The 22320-nt window shown below is 46.2% G+C and overlaps 1 protein-coding gene across 1 annotated transcript; it reads right to left on the minus strand.

Annotated features, from left to right (window-relative positions):
• Positions 1–691: 691 nt before the first annotated feature.
• MEX3B (mex-3 RNA binding family member B) lies at positions 692–3486 on the minus strand. The gene is made up of 2 exons (XM_048956605.1): positions 2997–3486; positions 692–2263 (listed from the first exon to the last, which is right to left on the minus strand). The coding sequence occupies exons 1-2, from the start codon at positions 3253–3255 to the stop codon at positions 843–845; spliced, it is 1680 nt and encodes a 559-aa protein (XP_048812562.1). The 5' UTR covers positions 3256–3486; the 3' UTR covers positions 692–842.
• Between the last annotated feature and the right edge of the window lie 18834 nt (positions 3487–22320).

Raw genomic sequence — 22320 nt, forward strand, 5'->3', positions numbered from 1 at the left:
TTCTATTTATACAAATGTTAGAAAGCTTCAACAGTTCCTTTTGACATATGTTTATACATTTCCATTTTTGTAATAATATAGAATAAAATATGCTTTATATCACTGAATAGAAAATATGCTGGGTGAAGCAGATTTAAAAGATTTTTTCTGAACCTATAAAATCTCCATCCCAACAGAATACTGTTCAAAGCATTACACATTTTATGGTTTGTAATTCCGTTCACAATTGTGTGATATTAAAATAATACAGTGTTCTTTGCCATAAGGCCATACTAAAATAAAAAAGATTTAACCCAGCTACAAAAAAGTTCACTGAACTTAAATTAAAATACTTGTAAACATCTTTGCAATATGAAATATAATTTTTCAAGTCAAAAAAGAATAAAATACTTCAATCTGTATTAATGCAATTTATCTTTAAAACCTTTAAACGTTTTAATATATATAAGAGATATGTTACAGTTTGTTTCATTTTTTTTTTCCTTTTTGTTTTTTAAACTTTGATAAAGCTGCAGTATCATGGTTTTCACAGGAACTTCTTGCCCTTTCAAGAACATTCAGAAAAGTATCCACCCATAGATTTAATTATTTTGTAATACGCATCCTAGAAACTACCAGCACGTTTTACTAAGAGTCCACACACCATTGTCATCATCATAAGCATCTCCTACTTTCATTTTTTTTCAACAGTTTTTGTTCTTTTTTTTTTTTTTTTTTTAAAAAAAGGGAAGATTTGGAAGCTTCGTATTAAAGTACAGTGTAAAAACTAGCCTAGCACTAGAATGGAGTCGCCCGTTATTATGTATAGCATGCACCGCACAGCACCCAGCCGGCCGCCGGGCTCAGGAGAAGATGCGGATGGCCTGGGTGACGGCGCTGTGGCACACGGGGCACTGCGGCTCGGTCTTCTCGCAGATGCGGTTGGCGCACTCCATGCAGAAGAGGTTGTGGCCGCAGGGCACCAGCGCCGCGATCACCTCGCTCTCGAAGCACACCGAGCAGTCGCGGCTGCCCTTCCGCCGCACACCCGACGACGAGCAGGACGAGCTGGACGACGAGCTGGACGAGGAAGAGGAGGAAGCGGATGAATCGGAGGGCAGACCTGGCAGATGGCCGCCCAGCCCGTTGGCGTACAGCGGGTAGGAGGCGGCCAGCAGCCGCCCGCCCGGGTCGCTGCGCACCCGGCGTGCCAGCGGGTGCTCGGGCCCCGCCGCCGCCGCGCTGCCGTGCAGGGGCGGGGAGAGCCGTGCCGGGGGCGGAGCGCTGCCGCCCCGCCTCGGGCCGCTCACCAGCAGCGCCAGGTTGGCATTGGCGGGCGCAGCGCCCGGGAAGGCGGCGGCGGCAGGCGAGGGCGCGGGCGAGGGCGGTGCGGCTGCGGGGCCGCGCTCAAACTGCGGCCAGAGGAGGGCAGCCCCGGGCGGCGGGGCGGGTGCCAGGTCGAAGCCAGGTGGCGAGTCGAAGGGCAGCTCGGAGCAGCAGTCCGGGGAGGAAAGCACATCCCCACCGCCTCCGCTGTAGACGTAACCGTTGGCACTGTTGTTGTTGTTGTTGCCGTTGTGGGTGAAGCTGAGTGCCGGGCTCGGGGGGCTATAGTCGGCCAGGCGGGCCCCGCCGCCCCCCGTGCCACCCCCGAAGTAGGAGTCGGTGGACGCGCTGCCCAGTGAGCTGGAGCTGTCGTTGCGGTAGTTGCAGAAGGGCTTGCGGCCCGGGGTGGGCGTGATGCTGGGCGGCGTGGGCTTGCTCCACAGGCTGCCCGTGCCATTCAGCTCGAAGCCAACATCCGTGCCGTTGGCGTGGAAGTCGTTCTCGTCCGTCAGCTCGATGATGCCGCCGGTTCGCATGGCGATGTGCGCCTCAATCTCCTCCCGTGCCCGGTCCACGTTCTCAGGCATGCCCGTCACCTCGAAGACCGGCTCCTTGTCCCGGCTGGGCGTCACAATGTAGGTGTGCGTCTGCTGCTGGATGCGCTTAATCGTGGCCCCTTTGGGCCCTACGACCAAGCCCACCACGCGATAAGGCACCCGCACCTGGATGGTGGTTTGGCCGGGCAGGTTGGGGGGGCCGGGGACGGTGCCATTCAGGGCTGTGTTCTTGTTCCGCGAGGCTCGGATCATAGAGAAGTGCTCAGCTGCCGAGATGATCTCCCTGCGGGCCATGGCCACATCTTCCTTTCTGCCCGTCACAACAAAGAGCGGCTCCTCCCCGCGCACCGGGGTCTTGATGTAGGTGTTGGTCTTCGCCCGCAGAGCTTTGATTTTACAACCTGGGAACGAGATGCGGGAGACGGAAGGCGAAGGGGAGGGGAAGGAAAAAGCGCGGGGGAGAACCGGTTACAACCCATTCTTTGGGTGCAGCTGGGGGAGGAGGAGGGGGGGGGGAACACACCCACCCGCAGCGCGCTGCCCCTGCCCGGGGCGATGCTGGCACCGCGTCCGGGAGCGATGTGCAACGCGACGGCAGCCACAGCCCTGGCAAGCACCCAGCGGCACCGCGGGCGGCAGCGGCACAGCTGCGGGCACTGCCCGGGAGCTGCCAGCGCGCAGCCCCGAGAGCGGCGGCAACAAAGGGCAGCGTGCAGGGAGGCGGCACGGCCGGAAAGATGAAATGCAGTGCGATGCAATGCGATGCGATGCAATGCGAGCAGCCCGTACAAAGCCGCTGCTTAGCCCTCGTTCCTGCTAAGCGCTTTCCTTTCGGAAAAATAAAATCGGTTCTGAGGAAGGTGAAGAGCAGCGGCCGCACCGAGTGAGCCACGCTCCCCTATGCGGATGCTGTATTGCAATCCCATTGTTCCACTTCCCCGCTCCGTTCCTCTTCCTTAAAAATAACCCCCGGTTTCCCACTTCGGGGGACGAAACCCGCGCCGGGGCTCGCTTTTGTCCTCGTTCCCTTTAGCAAACCCAACTCGTGTAGCCAGATTTCGCGTTCTGCCCCCATCTATCCTCTCCCGGCGCATCCCGGCGCCCGGCCGCGCTCTTTGTCCGCCGCTCACCCACCTTGCCTGCCAACGATCTCCGCGACGTGCTCCGAGCTGGGCACAGGCACGCACTCCGTCATATTCACGCTCTTTTTCCGAGGCTCGCTGTCGTAAATGGAGCCCGCCTCGTCGTTGTCCAGCCCCAGCAGGGAGAGCTGGTCCAGGGCGATCTGCAGGGCTCGCTGGTCATCCAGGGTCTCTCCCCCTCCGCCTCCTCCTCCTCCGCCGCCGCCGCCGCTGCCGTTCCGCTCCATGTCGGCGAAGAGCGAGCTGGGCATGGTCCGCGCCGCGCTGCAGCCGCCGCCTGCGCCGGGCTGGGGCGCGGGGCTCCGACACAAAGGCAGCCCGAGGCCAGCGGGAGCGCGGGGCGGGGGGCGGGCGGCTGCCGCAGCCGGCGGGCGGTCGCCTTTCGCTGGGATATTTTGTATCTTTCTTTTTTTTGTTGTTGTTTTTCCTCCTCGCTCCGTGCAATCCGGTTTATAAGATGGTTTCGGGACCCCCCCCACCGCACGGCTCCCCCCTCGAGGCTTTTTCTTTTTTTTTTTTCCTTTTTTTTTTTTTTTCCCCTTTTTTCCTTTTTTTTTTTTTTTTTTTTTTTTTTTTGGCTGGGGGTGGGGTGGGGGGGCGGGCAGCGGATAGCGAGAGGAGCTCCGATCGCTTCCCCCCCTCGAGTTCCTCGCCGGCCACAATGCCAGGCGATGGCAGCGTTTCTTTAAGGAGCCCCTCCCAGGCTCCACTCCACTCACTCAGCGTTTTTTCCTCCTCTCCCCTCCTCTGTCTGAGGCACCGCCGCAGCCAGACGGCCCGGGAGAGGCGGAGGCAGCGGGCGGAGGGCGGGGGCGCGCCGGGCGCCGGCCGCTGTCAGCCCCGCGCCGCCGCCGCCGCCGCCGTCGCCGCGCGCTCCCATTGGCCGCGGGCTGCGGAGGGGGGAGGGAGCGCGGGGAGGGGCGGCGCTGGGCCCGCGCCGCTCTTTGTTGTCGCGCGGAACAATGCCGGGCCTCAGCCCGCCCCGCAGCAGCCGGGCCTGCCTCGGCAGCGCGCTGATCGGGGCCGGTTTATTCCGTCCTCCCCCTTTTTTTTTTTTTTTTTTTTTTTGGTCTTTCCGCCCCCCCTTTTATTCGACCGAGGGGGGTGTGTCGACTCCCAGCGCTTTGTCTCCCCGTTAAGGAGCGGTGCCCGAACGGTCGCCCGGGAAGGAGGCAGCGCCCCGGCCACACCGCCGCCACAGCGCGGCCGCACTGCGCCTGCGCGCCCCTCCCCCCCGCCATGCGCACTGCGGGCCCGGTGCCCTCGGCGGAGCGGGGTGCCGCGCGCCCCTTTGTGGGGCTCCCCCAGGGAACTGGGGCGCCGCCCTGAGGGCTCTGCGGGAGCCGCGCGCTTCCCTCGGGCGCGGGCGGACAAAGGCGCCGAGCCGGGGGGCGTGGCGGCCTCGAGCCTTCACCGGCCTTCACCGCTCGCCGGGCTTTGCTGCGGCGCTCGGCGGGGCGGCGGTACAGCGGTGTGTCCGCCGAGCTCCTCGCCGGCCCTGCTCGGTGCTGCACCGGTGGCACACGCTGCGCCCGGCCCCGCGGCTTCCGAAGAGGGAGGGGTTGAGAAGAACGCACCGCGCCGAGCTGCTCCGGCGCAATGTCACCAGCGCCTCGGAGCCGCCAGACAACAAAGCACCCGCCGGGCCTTGCGCACCCACACCCGGGCGGGCAGAGCAGCTCTTAATGCAGGTTCCCTGACAAAAACCTTCCCGTGCGCTGCTGGAGGGACGTTGCGGCCAGCGACCTCGTAAAAACACCGCCCTCACGTGTTGGGTTCCAGGTTTTCTCCAATACCTACCGCTAAAGAGCCCGTGCTCTCTGCGCCCTTGCCAACTATCATGGGCAGAAGTCTTCCTGCAGAGAAAACCAAACACCAAGTAACTATTTTACAGTATCCAGGTGGATGGGGACAGGAGTTTACAAGTCCCCCCCCAGAGCTGCCCCACAAACAGCTAACGAGATGCAGGTACTCGTTTACATGCAGTGTTTATTGCCAATGACTGCTACTTCCTCAGGATGTTTGCATGCTTTGTAACAAAGCCCCAGCAGATTGTTTTCCATCAAGGGCATTTACTCTAGGGGTGTCCTTTCCCAACTGCTGAGGTCGTCCCCTCTGCTGAGGAAATTCTGTAGTTTCATATTTTAAAGATTTCCTACTTTGCACATTTACACTTCCAGCAGCGATGGTGTCTGTGTGGGAGAATGATCTATTACTTACAAAGGCTCAAGGAGCCTGAAACATGTTACTATTCTGAGCACTGAACATCTTTTTAAAACAAAAAGCAGATGGACGTAACCTTCAACGGCAATAGAGATAATGCTCCTTATTATTAAATAAAAATGATAACTCTGCTTCTCTAGAGTCCTTTTAACTCTGGGAACCCAGAATCTGACAGAGGATATCTGTACCCATTTAGCAGAAGGAACAGGACAGGACAGAAGTGAGGGGACTGTACCCTTGAGACAAAGGCACGTCAATATAAAGGATTGCTCTTGTTGACATCTAAGACACCAAAATGCAAAGATATGAGCAGAGCGGTTGGGACGTACTTGGATTTTACCCGTTCCTTGTTTTGTTTCATTCTCCTTTCTTCTCCCCCGCTTCCCCTCACATCTAAACCTGTGACTGGGTTTCTGTCCCAGTTCCCCATGACTGATGAGCAAAAGAAAAACAAGTTACCCTCACGTTTATGTTCCTCTCCAAAGAAAATGTTATTCTCAAGCAAGATCCATACAGATCTAGGTTTATATTTTAATGTTAAGCTGGAAGCACTAATTAAAAATATCTAAAATTAAATTTAGCCCCTTCTGTAGAAGAAGCTTTCTGGGAAGGAAGAAGCAGACCAGCGGACTAAGAGTGCACTGGTGTTTTAAGCCTCCTAGGAACCCTGTGGAATTGTCCAACATCTTGAGGGCTATTGCTTTTCTTCCTAACTGTTTTTGAAAACATTTGAGAGCAAACTACATGGAATAAGAACAATAGCACAGTTAGGCTACATTAAAACATGCATACACCAAGTGCACGGTGCCCTGGGAACACAATCTATGCACTAGCATGCTCAGGTGGCAACAAGCAATACACACAAGACTGACATGAATGTACTGCATAGAAGTAATTCTTCAGAATAACTTGATCAGATCTAAATTAAAGAGTATCTGTTTATAATCCTTTTCATCCCATACAACCTTGAACAATATGCAGAATTATAGTAAAGTCCATCTCTGGGGGAGAGACCAACCAGCTACCAATTAACAGCAAGTTAACAAAAGCAGGAAGGGAGGATATATTACAGGCAAATACAGGACTTATTGCAAGAGGAGTGTAACTCTCAGTCCTTTATGTTTCTCTCTTTTATCATTTCCCATTTGTGACAGAGGTAATAAAACTTCCTTCCTCCAACCTTTATTTAATTAAAGTGTAAGGTCTTTGGGGCAGTGAGCTTACTGTATGTATACACAGCTCTGAGCATGAAGAGGTCATGAATTAATCCCAGGCCTTTAGCTGCTACTCTAAATACAAAGCATTAACAATAATAATAGAATATAATTTTCATTTAGAATAAATGGGATCTGCATTTTTGATGCATCTTCACAAAGAATAAATCACAAAGAATGCATCTCAGGAATGACTAAATTAAGGGACGAGGAAATCTCTTCATATCAGAGATTTGCCACTCTACTCTATCCCACATCCCTACCCCAAAGGACACTACTGCATGCTGTTACACCACTTACTGTGAAGTTCTTATTTACCATAATCTTGCAAAACAATGCCCCAAATCCCACAGGCCAGATTATCAATCAGATTGGGAGTACAGGTTGTTTTCTTTGTTTTTTTGTTTTCCCCCAAGACAGTGCACATGATTACTGTGATAACACACCCAAATTAAACTCTTGCCTCTGCAACAAGCAGCAATTAGCAATCTGCAGACAACTGACAAGTTCCTTCGTTTCCTATAATACTTAACAATACAGAAGCCAGATTTCCTATTGAATCCCATATTAACCTACATTCAATAGCCATGAAATCTCAGAGCGCCGTGTCAGAATTTGTCATCTTTGATGATGCTAGCTCAGCCCTTCACACCTCTAGACAAGATGTTTACAAACAATTCATCCAGAATCTGAATTGCAGCTGAAAATGTCTATTATTTTCTACTACTTGTTCCATCTACACTTTCACTACTTGTTTGGGTGTTTCATGCTAAGGGATGAGCAGAACTCTCCAAACACTGTGGCTGTGTTAACAAACTAGATGAAATAAAAAGGAGATGGAATAGAGAGCAATTTAGTGATACATCTGTCTGGGAGATGGAAGCAGCTCAGGGGTGGGGAAGAGGCAAAGTGCCCCTTTCCCCTGTGATACTGAGTGTCACGTCTAGAAATACAAACAGGGAGATGGTGCTGATGGCTTTCTCTATCGGCACTCTCATCCCTATAACTCTACACCTCTCCTTGTTACAAAACTACAAAATTAATTTGCCTTTTTTTTTTTTTTTTTTTTTTTTTTAATAAAGCAAAGATCTTCTGAGACAACTCATGAAAAGAATTTTGCCCAATCCAGAAAGTCTCAGACCTTTAAAGGTCACAATCGGTCTCAGAAAAACATTGATACTGTAAAGTTTTGCTAGTTGCTAGTGGCTTTACTGAAATGTTTCTTCCTGGTATATCAAAATGAAAAAGATTTTTGTAATGGCCATCACATGCTCTGCTTTCTTCACATGCATTTGCTATGCGTTTGACAGCAGTGATCAGAGTGTGGCTGTGTGCAGGGGATAAACTGCCTTATAAGAATGCAGTCTTGTTTAACGCGAGTGATGGAAGGCAATTCACAACGCCTACAGATGCCTTTATAATAAATCAGAAGTAACCATCTAGAACAGCTGCCCATTTTAAAGCTCTCTCCACTTGGAGTCTAAGTGGCCTCCTTCACTTAGTGCTCCATTCTGCCTCTCTGTTAAGAACAAAGGTTATCGCACTGCATAGCCAGTTCAACGCTGTTCAGCAGTAGTGCCGACCAGAGTTCAAACCTGAAAACCCATCCTGCCTTCCCCCTGCTCTCACATGATGCAGCAGGGCCGGGCTCCCGGCTGCTCTGTGCGCAGGTCTCAGTGCAGCACTGCGCTGAGCGGGATTGGAGCTCTTTGTTACCAGGGCCCTTGGGCTGGCGCTCAGTGTGTGATGCAGTGCTGGCATCTCATATCTGTAATATACCCATCACAGTGCTGGGTCTGGGCTATTAAGCAATAGATAGATTAAAAAAAGGATTTACATCTGTATGTTTAGACTGAGCTAGGTGATGCATAGATCTGAGCTCATAACTGAGGGTTTTTTCGATCAGTTTTAATCTAGGAAACAGTAAATTATATTTTAATTCACTTTCAATCTCTGAAATGGTTAATTAAAATTACAGTCATAAAACACGTAGCCTTTGCTTCCCCTCCCCCCAGTCTTAGTGCTGTTATCAGAAGGATAACACAATTGTTTTTTAATGCTAATTGTTTATAAACTCCCTTGTAAGAGACCATAAATATGCAAAATGCCTCGTCAAACTCCAGGCACAAATGCAGTACTCATAATAAATGAGTGAATATTATGGCCCTGACCATAATTCCAGTACTCTTCAGTAAAAGGAGATCTAATTCTTGTCACAGAATTGCTTGTAGGTGAAAGTTCAGCTTATAAATACACATGGGCTAAGATTAGATTTTAATTGATAAGTATTAATCATCATTCATTTCTGTCTCTGCATGAAGCACGGTGTTTGAACATCTAGACAATACCCTGTATAATGGATAACCTTGAGGCAGAACATTTTGCACCTGCCTCTGCTCAAGAAAAAACCCACATCAGCCTTTGTTGTAGTGAGATACCCTGACATCTGAATGGAATTGCTTCTGTGGGAAACCTGACCATCTCCAGCACAGTCCTGCCTAACGTGAGTCTGGTGCTAAACTAGACATGGGCCCAAATTAAAAATCTTTATCTGTATACACCTGTCCATAGAGATGTTTGAAACCTGGTCTGAGAATGCTGTGGCTGTGGCGCATCTCTGCTCTAAACAAACAGATTTCTCATGTGATGCTCTCACTGCAACCACAAAGCATTAGCACTCACAAGAGCATCATTGAAGATACTCAGGCTGTTCATTGAGGACAAAACCATTAATGATTAATACTACGATAGGAGAAAATGTGGCAGTATTTCTTGGCAGCTGCAATGTGGCAATGCCTCTCCTACATGGAAAAGACTTATAAATACTTTTAGCTCTTCGTGCATCAAATGGTTCTTGTTCACTCTGTGGGAAAAAATCAAACAAATTCCTCAGATTAAAGGAAAGTGAAGGCGATTTTCACATCTAAGACTGGACATACACAATACATCTCTCTCTGACTGACCCAGCAGATGCAGAGATACATTTAAGTATCACAGACATTACTGTCCCAGCAGATGCTGCAAAGTTGTCACTGATACAGACACTCACTGTTCCCAGAGATCTGTATTTCGGGAGGGAACTTTCGTACCACAGACACTACTGTCCCTACAGAACCACATCTGCTGGCAGAGCCATTGTCTCACATACCCTTCTGCCTTCATCAGATGTGTGACACTGCCAGGACGACAGGCATTTCTGTCACAGCCAATCTCCAGTCACAAGGCATGAAACTGCAGCTTGTGCTGCTGTTATTACTGAGCCCTGAGTACAGACCTTACTGATGGAGAAACAGCATAACCCCATGAAAATATACTGCTGGATACCTAGCACATCATCATTAGCTTTGTATAAATATGGTACTTGGAAGTACTGTGTTTGGGAATGTCAGCAGGAGAAAAAAAAATCTCCTTGTATCCTCCTCCCACCTGTCTTTAACAGGTAGACATCCTGAACAAGAAGTTTCAGTTTTTCTTCCGTATTAGCATCAGAGGATTTGATTCCCAAATCTGAAGGCATGAGAGAAGACATAAAGAGAAGGAGGATGGTTTTCTTTCTTTTTAATCTCTTTAATTTAGGCCCCCACCTTTTGAGATGCGTCATCTCAGAGCTAGGGTTAAGCAGCTGTTGGCATGGGGAGCTCTGCTGCAGCCATGAAGCTGCACTGCCAAGCAGGGACAGAAACAGCTCTGGTATGGAGGTCAAAGGACAGCTGTCTGCTCAGCTTTAGCAGATCTCTGAGAACTGCTGCTGCTTCCAACATGGAGAATGCTCAAGCTGGTGTCAGAGGCCACAGTCCATATGCCACAGCACTGGTTCTCACCTGACTGGGGTGCAAATGGCTCATGTGGTGCTCAGGGAACAGGGAAACCACCAGAGCTGCTCCTGGGAGCTGCAGTGCACCCAGTTCCAGCCTGGTCCCACCTCTGGGGTGACAAAGCTTGGAGCTGGGCTAGGATGTTGCTAAGGCTAGGACATCCCTTTGGAGTGCACTTGACCTAAGGCTCATACCAGAGCGTGTACTTACATATAAATAGTATGTATGGTATGTGAGCCTGAACCTGAGCAGCCTCGGACCTTTGTTTGCCTGACTGAGTAGATGTATCCTTCATGATTTGGTATGGGAGAGAAAACCTCCCCTGGTCCCCTGGTAATTCTGCAGTAATGTAAACCCCACTTGAAGAAACATCATCTAACTTTGGAATTCCCCTGTGGGGAGTCTGGGCATTTATCTTTATCTGAAGCATCAAGGGCTGTCCACTGGCAAAGGCAGGACACACAAATTCCCAGAGTAATAATCTGATACAACACAGCAAAACCTACATCCTTAGAACAGATTGTGGGAAAGCATCAAGATTCTGGTGATCCTGCCAAAGCAAACAAGATGTTTCGAACCCCATCATCTGCTCTCCAGTTCACACCCTTCCAGCACTATCTTTCTCAGATGCCATGCCACACTGGTTAGTGGCAATGGTGCTGTCATGTGTGATTCATTCAATTGTACTGGAAATTAGAAAACCACATGCTGCACTGAAGAACTGCTTATTTATGTAGTCACATCATCCCAGAGAGCATGCATCCTGCCTTTATTTGTACACAAGATCTCTCATCCAAAATTTGGGAAATATATATATATATTTTTAATAAACCAGAGTTCATTCAGAGGACAGATAAACCAATAGCACGTTGGTTTTCCAGCACCCATTGAGCCCTTAATAGCTTCCAGTGCCACCCTGAAAAAGCAAATGGCATTTTGAAAGAGGGTATCTTCGTCATGACAGGATGTGTGGGAAGCAGAACTGAACAGATAGCAGCAGAACTGCAGTTGTGCTAACAGGAGTCTGTCATTATTTATTTGTGCTCTGGGCAGGTGAATTTCATCCACAAAGGAAAATACAGACTACTTTTGTCTGTTTTTCATGAAGTGCCTTTATAAACCTCATCAAGTGTTTCCTGAAGAGATCACAATGCTACATTTACCACAGCTATTAATTCTCAGTATGAGTGATGAACTGACATGTTCAAGGACAACAAAGCAAATGCTAAGAGATGCCAACAGTGCACTCTTTCTTTGGAATAAGAATAACCATATAGAAATATTAATAGTATTAAATAATATTTTCTGGTGGCAACAAATTAAGCTGGCTAAACTCTACTTTGAGTTCTGAAGCCCCGCTCTGGAATTATGTGTTTTCAAATAATTTCACTTCTTAGGAGATGAGTTTTTCTACCCTTTATGAAGTCAGTGCTAGTGAAGCAGTGGCACCAGAATCAAAAATCAGACATGACTGTGTGATTGGCAAAGTCTGGCCTCTCCAAATTCCTAAACTAGGAGATTGAGTTACTGTCTGCAGAGATAGATAAATCCAGTCTTATCTTTAGATGAAGAAACTACTGAGATGATTCAGGCAATACACCATTATGAAGGAAGAAAATAGAAATGTGAGCCATTCTTTTTTAAAGGTTAGCAAACTGAACCATTCTTGTAAATATTTATTGCCATAACAGACCAGATCTTCTGAAATGTTTTAGCCTTGCATGTGGACATCCAAAGACTCCCCTGTACTTCAGTTGTATCACATGGCTGCAGCGGAAAGCAGAATTGAGCAAGAAAGAGGAAAAGACACAAAGTATTTCAATACCATTTGGAAAAAGTAAGAAGGTTGCTTTCAACGTTACTGACTGCCTTTCAGGACTCAAATTAGAGCTCTGTTTTATTTTAAAGCATTGCTTTCAAGCTTGCTGGAAGTGTCAGACAATTTGAATAGATCTCCATTTTAATTTCCAATCTAGCAATATGGAACAGCTGCCATAACTTGTGCAACATGGAAAATTCAACATCCTCATTCCTCAAATGACAATCATTGAGAGGGGACTCTGAAAAAGGCACATTATGCTTCCACTTTTACTGCCTTTCAGTAATTCCCAGACAAAATTATGAAGAACCCTCAGCAGTACTTCTAACTTGCACTGCCTACAACTGAGAGCAAAGGCTTTTGGTGGAAGCTGAAGGGAATGATATCAAAAGGGTGAACAGAGTCCAGGAAAGCAACACTTTGGGGTTCAGACAAAAGTTCCCCATTCTGGCATTATCTAGACAAAGACTGAGGCAGTGCAGACATATTCAAGGGAATTTGTAGGGAACAGAGTGTGCAGGTATCTTTACGATTACAAACTCCATTTTATACCTAGCTTGAGAAAGAGTATAGCTTTTTTTTTTTTTTATAGTGCTGTAATGCTGATGAGTTGGTCCTGTTACAGGAATAACGTCCTATCTAGTTCACACTTTCATTCATTTCATGTTATTCATTATTCATATTATTATTCATTCAGTTTACATATTGTGTGCATCTAGATAAAGCCACCTCCCACTTCTCCTTAATTCTGAATAGAAGGCTCACGGGAGTGTTGAGACCCACCACCACACAACACTGTGTAACCAGAAGAACATCCAGCAGAGGTGCTTTTGCTCCAAGACAGACCATTTGCTTCAGTACAAACAAAGAACAACTGAAAAGCCTCTAGCAAAGCTGTTTTCATTCACTTAATTAAAATCTCCATTCTCAGTTTTGTAACGCTTCTCTTCACTGAATTCATGGCTTCTTTCCTTCCACGTGACCAGCTTTCAGCCCTGAGATTCTTCCCTTTGGTAGCCTACATTTCTCACAAAACTCAGTCTCCTAGCATGACACCCACACTTACTAATCTACTTTCTGTTACCAGTATACTGACAGGCACGTTTATACATTGGTGAGGATGCACACCAGGGAAGCATGGATGTCTCTTGCTGGAGTTTGTCTCTAAAAGTTACCTCTCAGCCTGAGAGCCTCATCTGCTCCAGACACTGTAAGTTGTGCAGCTGTTTTCATCAAACCCCTTGCAGAACAGCCCTCCCCCACTTCCTTCTCAGCCAGCTTGCTTTAACGCAGGCAGACATAAGTGAAAGGAAAAACAATGTGAAAGGAAGCTTGGGAGGGACAGGTTGGAAGGAGAAGGAAGAAGCAAAAGGTCCGACTCTGCAGACCGCATGCATGACAGAAAGCATTTGCACAAACAGCCTAATTTCATTCGGGGGGAGTGTGGGGCTGAGTAAAAGTACTACAAGTGCAAGCAATAATTGTAGAATCGGGAAACAAGAAGGAAAAGAAAGGAAAAGGAAGCTTCACAGAAATGAGACACCTGCACAGAGGAGAGCAGTCTCATACACACCAGGAAAAACAAATCAACCAAAACACTAACTGCCTTTGAGTGACTGCAGAAATGTTTATAGAGCCTTTCCCGACCTCTGCCTTGCTTCCTGGCAGGCAGCACCACAGAAAGAATTCTTACCACTGGCATCCCCTTCTTCCACTAAACAAAATTCAGTCCCTTCCTAATAGCACAGCAAAGCCAGCTGCTGTGCACAGGGGTGGTCTGGGCTTTACCTGAGGAAGGATGGATATCCATTCTGGGACACGCTTGAGAACTGGGTAACTGCTCTCACAGGGGGATGGGCATCTCTTCTGTGTGATGAGTTGAGGAAACAGCATTAATTTTGAACAGTTTACTGTCAGCAAGGAGACCCAAGTCTCCCAGCAGCTCACTTTTTTCTTGTCTTTACAAAGCATAGGAGGCAGTGAGAAGATGTGGATGCCCAGTAACTTGCATTGCTCCTCTTCCTGTGAGCTCTTCAAGGAATTCTTAAAACAGCTTTTGTGACAGAGCAATTCTAAATTCCTGAATCATTAAAACAATGTATTTATTTATCAAAAGCTCACCTCCTAAAATGAAACACTAGGGAGCAATGCAGTCATTCCAACGAATGCATACATTTGAATTCCCAGGGCTTATACTAATTGGCACTTCTCAAAATGTTTCCAGTTAGGTCTGTCCACAAACTTGAAAAAGAAAATCAAAATACGCCTCTCTGAGATGGGCTGATGTTTGTGAAACAGAACCATTAAATCAGTGAGATTAGGGACTGAATTCAAAGCAATAATGTTTGGGGATCATACATTAAAGATGACAGGATCTTTCTAAATCGCTCCAACACAAAACACTTGCAGTACTAGCTTACAAATCTGAAAAATACACACTACCACCTACTGGCAATTATTCGTATATGTTATTTACACACTGATAAATAGTAACAATATATGCACATTGGGTTTGCGTGAACTGTGCTAGGACTAAGATTAGTCTTCATTTCTATGTTTATTGGAATCGCATTTGAAGAAAAATACCTTCCTGTGCATGCAGTTCCCCAGTTTGTGACCAGTTTTCATTCTCTTCAATAAGAAATGAAGCAATAATAAATGAGTAACATTTAAACAAACAGCTAAGGGTGTCATTTTTGCAAGCAATTCACTTTAATATGAGACTGGTTTTGTTGCTTAGCAAGAGAAGGTTGGTAGCATGGTACCAACAGGCTCCATACCTTGCCATTTATATCCACCATTCTTGAAACTGGGAACAAATACCATAGTGGTATGGGACCAGGGAGGAGAATCTGGTTAAGTTTCAGTGCTCGGTATGAGCCCTCTTCTGCATCAAGCACACCAACCCTCTGACATGGAGGGCCATGGCTGCACAGAGGTGATAATACCAGGGAGCAATTGCACTCAAACACATTTTCTTTGAGTGTTTTCATCTCGATAAATGCCTTCTGCTGCAGCTCTCACCTCCTCGCCCTAAGGTTCGCTGTGATGCCTTAGAAGCACCTTAGAGGTAAAAGGGCTGTGATGTATACATCAGGAAGTAATGCTAAAGAGCCACATGCGAATAACATGACAGCAGAGCTTAGATGACATGTTTACAGCCTGTATGCTCTCTCTGGAGTCTTTTGTCTGTTGGCAAAAATCTGATTGCTGATGAAATGCTGGTGTGGATGATGAGTAATTTTGGACTACTTACCACCAGTCAAAATATAAGGCTGATGCTAGGACTTTGTCAACATGACCCACAGCATGACTGAGTCCTCACCTGTGAAGGGAAATGTGTCATGAGAACCGAGAATGACACCACTGTGTCACTCTGGAATCCACAGCGCGCTCAGACTCAGCCCTGGTGCTGCAGCACAGCTGTGGCCACTCCCGTGACATCGCCTCCAAGAACGTGGGCAGCAATGTCAGCAGGACTGCCTAGTCCTGAGCTAAGTGCTCACTGAGGGCTGAAGGCTGACACTGGGAAGAATCACCCCTGCAGTTTTACAGGGGGCACTGCCCACCACGGCACTAAGTTAAACTGAACACAATAGCTATCAAAAAATCAGACTAGCAGCAGTCCAAGCTGATTGCCAGGTACTGTACCCTGCAGTAAAGCAAGCTCTTTAGTGCCTTATAAATAAAACATTCTATCCAATAATGCCATTTTGTACACATGAATAAATGATTTTTTTTCTAAATTATGAACTTTGATATATTTATAATTAATCAAATGTATAGTTTGATTATACTCTTGTTGTTTTTTGTTCTTTTTTTACCTTAGCAGACTTTCAAAATATTTTTTTATATAACATATCTTAATTAAACACAAGCCTTCCTGCTGCCAAATACCAGACTAGCTCAAGACAGACCTTCAGATATGCTATGCTAATGCATGACACTCAGGAACAGACACTTTTCGCTCTCTTCAATATGTGCATTACAAGTAGTATTTTAATTGGGTTCCCAATGAGCCTGTGAGTCATTTTTACAAGTTGACTCACATGCTGCAAAACTGAAGAATTTGGTGCAGAAAAAAAGAAAAAAAAAGGTAGAGGGTGGATTTCTGCACATCACTGTCACTGGAGAGAAGGGTGGGTTTGGCCCTAGTACCCAGCTGCAGCAGCAGGGTGGGTTCTGCAAGTGCATTACTTAGAGGAGGCTTTTTTTGTCAGTAACTGTTAAAGGGTGCTCTTGGAAGGCTTTTGTTTCACGAGAGCTGTGATTACGAGATTATATAAAGTATTATAATTTTGAGCTTCTTTCCCCTTCTGAAGAGGGACCAATCCTCGCATCACAGAATGCCGCATTTCAGTGTATTTCAATCAGTGCATTTCAGTGATTCCATTTCAAGGCTTGCTAACACACCAACAGCAGGGAGAGGGCTGCTCCTCTCCCTTATGTGCCAGCTCTGCAGACTCAAGCTCAAGCTGGAGACATTAAGCTCTTTTCTCCCTGCACATCACCAGCCTCGGAGCCTCAAACCATTTGCAACAGTGCAAAGGGATGGGATCTCAGTCAAAATAAAGGAAGTGGAATCAAATCTACCCTTCCATTTTTGCTGTGTCAGCTTCAAACAGTGGTAAAAACCATAGTTGCTTACTGAAGCAAGTAAAGGTGAACAGCAGTACACAGAAACTGCAGGTATGCTGAGTAAAAGGCTTTTTTGAACCATCTATTTTTACTGGAAATAACCACATTTCAGTATTTTTCTTTCTGTATTCTTAGAAGAATCCATACAATGCACAAATGAAAGGCAGATTCAGTGAAGGCAGAAAATACCAGAGTGTTTTTCACTGTCCTAGGGACAAATGCCAGAGCCCTTCTGGGACGTTCAGAACATCTAGTCACTGTATCTTATTCAAGGGAAAAGTCATTTGTCAACAAACTAATCACTGGACAGATTCTGAGACAACGGAACATAAAAAGCCAATACAAACGTGCAGATGAGGTTCCAGTCAGCAGCTAGTCATAGCAAACAAACAAATGTTTGTCCTCAAAGCATGGCATTTGGGCCCAGCCATTTTTCACACAAGTCAAAAGCAGAGCGGGGATGATGCAAAGTGATCTTCAAACTAACTTCTGAATCAATCAACATGACTATGGAAAAAAAGATGGGCATGAACCAAATGTGGAGCCAATCCCGGCCTACTTCAGCCAGCAACAGTGGCAGAATTGGGTATGGACAGAACTGAGCCTGCTGCCATGTTATTAGCAGCAGTAAAAGCCCCACTGTTTCATATTTAAACTTTGAATAGCACTGATGCTTGACTCCTGGCTGAAAGCAGCTTTCGTTTTTGATTAGAAACACCACGCCAAGGGAAATAATCCCAGTGACTCACATTCCTGGTGTCCAGGATTCGTCACCATGTAAAGCGAAGCATCTGCCCTATGGTGTGTGGGCCAAACTCCTGTATTTTTTCATGACTATCTTCTATGACATGGGACTCAACCTGAGAGACCTTTCCTAGCCTTCCTCTTGCAAAAGGAAAGCCCTCTGCTGGTTCACCACAGTCACACTTTCCTTAAGAACAAAGCCACAAAGAACCCTCTGTAAAGGAGTTCCTCAGTGACGAGGCTCTGTACTTGCTTCTTTTTTCTAAGCCTTATTTCAGAATGTGCATGCAAATAGCAAAAGGATTCAATTATTTTGTTCTGCACCAAATCCACTTCTCAACTGGTGAAAAAAATCTGAACACTACAGAGGAAAATCATGGCATTTTAGGATGCAGGTGTGTACCGTGTCAAATGCACAACAGTGAGATTTCAGTTTCAGCAATGTGGAACACAATAGAATTTCAGCTTAGCATGAGTTGAAATCGACCGGAAGCAGTCAGAACTTCTGAGAGCTAAAATCATAATTGCTTCCTTAAAGGCATCGCTTGTATAAAATTAAATGCATTTCTCCAAAAGCTTCACTAACACAGCAACTGATTGGTCCTTGAGGACTCCTATAGATACTTGTCATTCAGCATGAAATCAGGTCAGAGCTAAAATTAAACACCCACCTCTACCCTGAACCGCATGTGGAGTCATCGCTTTTAGTATCGCTCAGCCTCAGCCTCCTCAAATGGGCTCCTTCTTACCCCGAGCTTAAAGGATGCCTTATCAAGGAGCACTGATGGATGCAGTCATTCCTGTTCTGAGATGAAACTGTTGGGAATCAGAGCAGCAGTCCTGTTGACTCCATCTGCATTGATTAGCTCTCAGGCAGCCTGCCAACGCAGTGCGCTGCCTCTTACCCCAGCCACTGTTAATCTGCCTGAGCGAGGCCTGCAAGCCCTACATAAACTGCCATTTCTCTTCATTAGTGTGATTCTGCCTGCATGGATCTGATAACATATGGGATATTATCATAAAACAGCCTATTTCACCAATTCATTTTCTCTTTATGAAGATTATGAATGTACTGCAAGTGCACTGGGCAGGATGAAACAGAAGATCTGCAGTACAGTTCCTTTGATTTTGTTTCTAAAATGCAGATAGCGTTCCTTTTAAGTTCACATTTCCCAGTAATCCTCTGCTAATATATTATAAAAACTGCTGACTCTCTCTCCCTGATTTCCTCTAGTTCATTACAGGCCTAATCCACAATACAAGTCACTGCCTAGATTGAGACTTTAACGATCAACAGAGCTAGCAGATGCCTCACAATGGAAAAAATGAGAGGCACAGTAACTAACATTTAGTCAACCCTAATCAGTGCCACCGTCTGACTAAGCATGACCACGAAACACAATCATGGTTTGACAACAGATTATGTAATTCCCAACATGTGCTTCGTGCCCCCTCGCTTCCTGCCCATTTCAGATAACACACGATGACCACAGTGGGCAGTTCTGGCACAGCTGAACAAGTGCTTTGTCTGGGAGCTCTGTGGATGCAGGTAGACACCCACCTGCATCTGAGATTTATTAATTAGCGCATGTCCCCACTGAATGAAGTCTGCATGCCCTCTGCTGGTAAATGCATGCATTCCCAAGAACATCCACACCTAAACTGAACCAGTGACATAATTCAAGGCTACTGCCTTACATACAGAACTACTGCTGCAAGCCCCTCGACAATGCATGCACAGCGTGCTTGCCCTGGCATGCTTCCACATGCAATATAGAATGAAATGAAATTAAATCCCCATTCATCCTAAACCTCACAGCTGTTCTGTGCTTATAACTGCGAGGTTGTTTTCATGCCTGCACTCCGAGGGCATTTTCTGCTGAAATGTACCTTTATAACTGCACAGCTCATGTCTCCTTCAGAAGAGATTTTGAATGCATTGATCCTTTAAGGAGTTTGAATAAGGAGACATTGCATGGGATGGACACAGGAGCCTGCAGCAACTACAGACTTTTGTTTAGAGCTGCTCCCAAGAAAAAAAAAAACATGTTCAGCTTTCCAGGATTAATCCATTAGCAAAAGCAACACTAACTCCTGGCTAATCTTTATCAATTGCTGAGTACAGATATGTGCAGCAGTGGTCATTTTAATAAGCAGTTCACTCCTTAAATTACTTCTACTGCCAAATCGAGTGAAGATCACTAGGAATCATAACCAGCTTAACCCATCTGGCATCCTTTTCTGCAGAACCTTCTGACTATTTTATACTGTCAAACATACTATTTCATATGGTCAAAAAACAATGGCAACAACAGACCCGAGAAGAACATAGAATGGCAATTTCTATTATGGAAAAGCAAGATACAACACAGGCCAAAGGAGAAACAGGGTGAAAGGAGCATCAGACGAAGATAAATATGCCCACAGACTACCAGATGCTGCCAGTGTCCAGAGAGAAACTGTTGGATGGTTTCCAGGGCAAAGGGGAAATACCCAAGTACCACTCATACATGGTAGCAGGGTAGAGGAAAAGCATCTTGCTGTGCTCTAGACCATGACAAATTCATCAAAACCCCTCAGAAAAAGAATATTTTCATGCTTCACTAATGACATTTAAAACAATAACCACAACAAAAAGGAAACAGTTGAGTGCAGAGCTGACTCCCTGCCTTGGGAAGCGTGTCGGTGTACACTGATCTGTTCCTGTCAAGTGCACGCCATCACTGGCACAGGTGAGAGTGCATCAAAAGAATTAACCAGTGCACATCAAAGAGAAGGTGCAGGCATTAGTGTAATTAAAATCTGGCTGCCCCAGGACATATTAAAAGCTGTATGAATTTTAAGTGCTGCTCATCTACAGGACTCAGCTCTGAACGCTGATGTACTGACCTACACCAGTGAGGTTTGCTCGCAAGAGGAAGTTATTGCTATGATGCATATCAAGGACATCTATCTGTTCTTTCCTTACCTTTCAAACTGAGCAAAAGTTGTTGCATCAGTGAGTGAGTACAAACCAGTGCAAAAACAGAAATGTCAAATGGCCTCTCAAGAATAGATATCTGTTGCATTCAGTCCTACCTGAAAGTGTAGGACAAAAGGACCTATACTGGCATCTTCACACAATCACAGAATGGTCCGGGTTGGAAGGGACCTGAAGGATCACAAATCTCCAGCTGTGCTACTTCAATATTAAACTTTATTCTCTCTGCCATCTCATCCAGACTAGAAGAGGTCATGTCCAAACACGTTAGCAAACACAGCATTTCCCACAGATTTAAGCCCAACGTACAGCTACTTCAGCTCCATCAAAATATTGTGGTCTACCCTGAAGAAGGAAGGGGAACCAAGAGAATAGTGTAGCCATGTATTTGTTCAGAAGTGATGAAAAGCATGAGTATCTAAGCAGAACCTGGCAAGAAAGAGGTGAGGGTTCAGCAACCTGCAGGTGCTAATGTATTTTGAAACATAACCAATTTGCAGAACACTGCTCTACGCTCCGTCCTATTGCAGGCATGGGAAGCTGTAAGTGTGGGTGAGCAGAGCACAGGGTCTGGTCAAACTGGACTGAGACAGCTTCCTGTGATAGACACAGAAAACCACACTGTTATTTCTCCAATTCCAGGTACAAGCTCATTGATTTCTGTTTCAAGAATTCATACACTGTTCTGGAAACACATTCTTGATAGGAAACCTCTATCTCTACAGGCTCAAATTGTTTTCCTGTAGGTACTGTGATGTCTGTTAGAATTGTATGACTACCAGTGCTAGCAGTATCCTCAGTTACTAAACTGCTAGTTACCGGAGAGCAACAAGTTGCTTAAACAACTCATTTATCTAAAATCTTCATTCCAGTTGTACATCTTCCCTTAGTTTTACAAGTATTTAGATGGATTTGTAGGAGACCAGACCGTTTCCTTTTCCTCCGCCTGTTCAGAAGATACAAAGGAAAACTAACGCAAGAGAGAGAAGACTGTAAGAACAGAGCATGTTGAGACAGCGACACAGTTCAGGGAAGTCAGCAGAGGAGAACCAGTTCGTACTTATAGTTTATTTATGCAATTATATATATATAAATACATTTAAAAACTGGTCCACTAGTCAGACTAAGTTCCTGAAGCAATCAGGTCAGCTTATGGAGTCAAACGTGAATTTTCTCACCTGTGCAAGATTAAGAATGATGGTAGGTGGGTTTTCTGATTTCCTTTTATCATTCTTCAAGCTAGTTACAAATAAAGAGGAAGTGAAAGAAATAGCAGCCTTAGAAAGATGAGGTTAGATAATAAATGCCAGAAGCATTACTACAACTTTCAGCCTGTGAGGACATCAGTGAAGATCATTTCAAAGATCACAGAATGGCTTGAGTTGGAAGGACCTCAAAGATCACCCAGCTGCAACCCCTTGCCATGGGCTGGTTGCCCCCCACCAGCTCAGGCTGCCCAGGGCCCATCCAACCTGGCCTTGAGCTCCAGGGATGGGGGCACCCACAGTTTCTCCGGGCAGCTGTGTTAGTGCCTCAGCACCTCTGAGTAAACAATTTCCTCCTAACATCTAATCTAAATCTCCCCTCTTTTAGTTTAAAACCATTTTCCCTTGTCCCATCACTATCAGACCACATAAGAAGTCAGTCTCACTCCTATTTTAAGCTTCCTATAAGTACTTCCAGGGCACAACGAGTCTGCAGTTTCCTACAAGCTGTACAAGCGCAAATCCCTCAGCCTTTCCTCATAAAGACATCGAAGCACAGAGATACAGAAGACTGTAGGTGGCACAGTGGGAGTCCAGTGGTCCTTGCTAGTCACTGGGCCATTCCAGCTCCTCATTACTAATGCTCTATTCTGCTTTGCAATGAGTCAACAGTATCAA

This window comes from Lagopus muta, chromosome 10, assembly GCF_023343835.1.
Source record: "Lagopus muta isolate bLagMut1 chromosome 10, bLagMut1 primary, whole genome shotgun sequence".
Lineage (NCBI taxonomy): Eukaryota > Metazoa > Chordata > Aves > Galliformes > Phasianidae > Lagopus > Lagopus muta.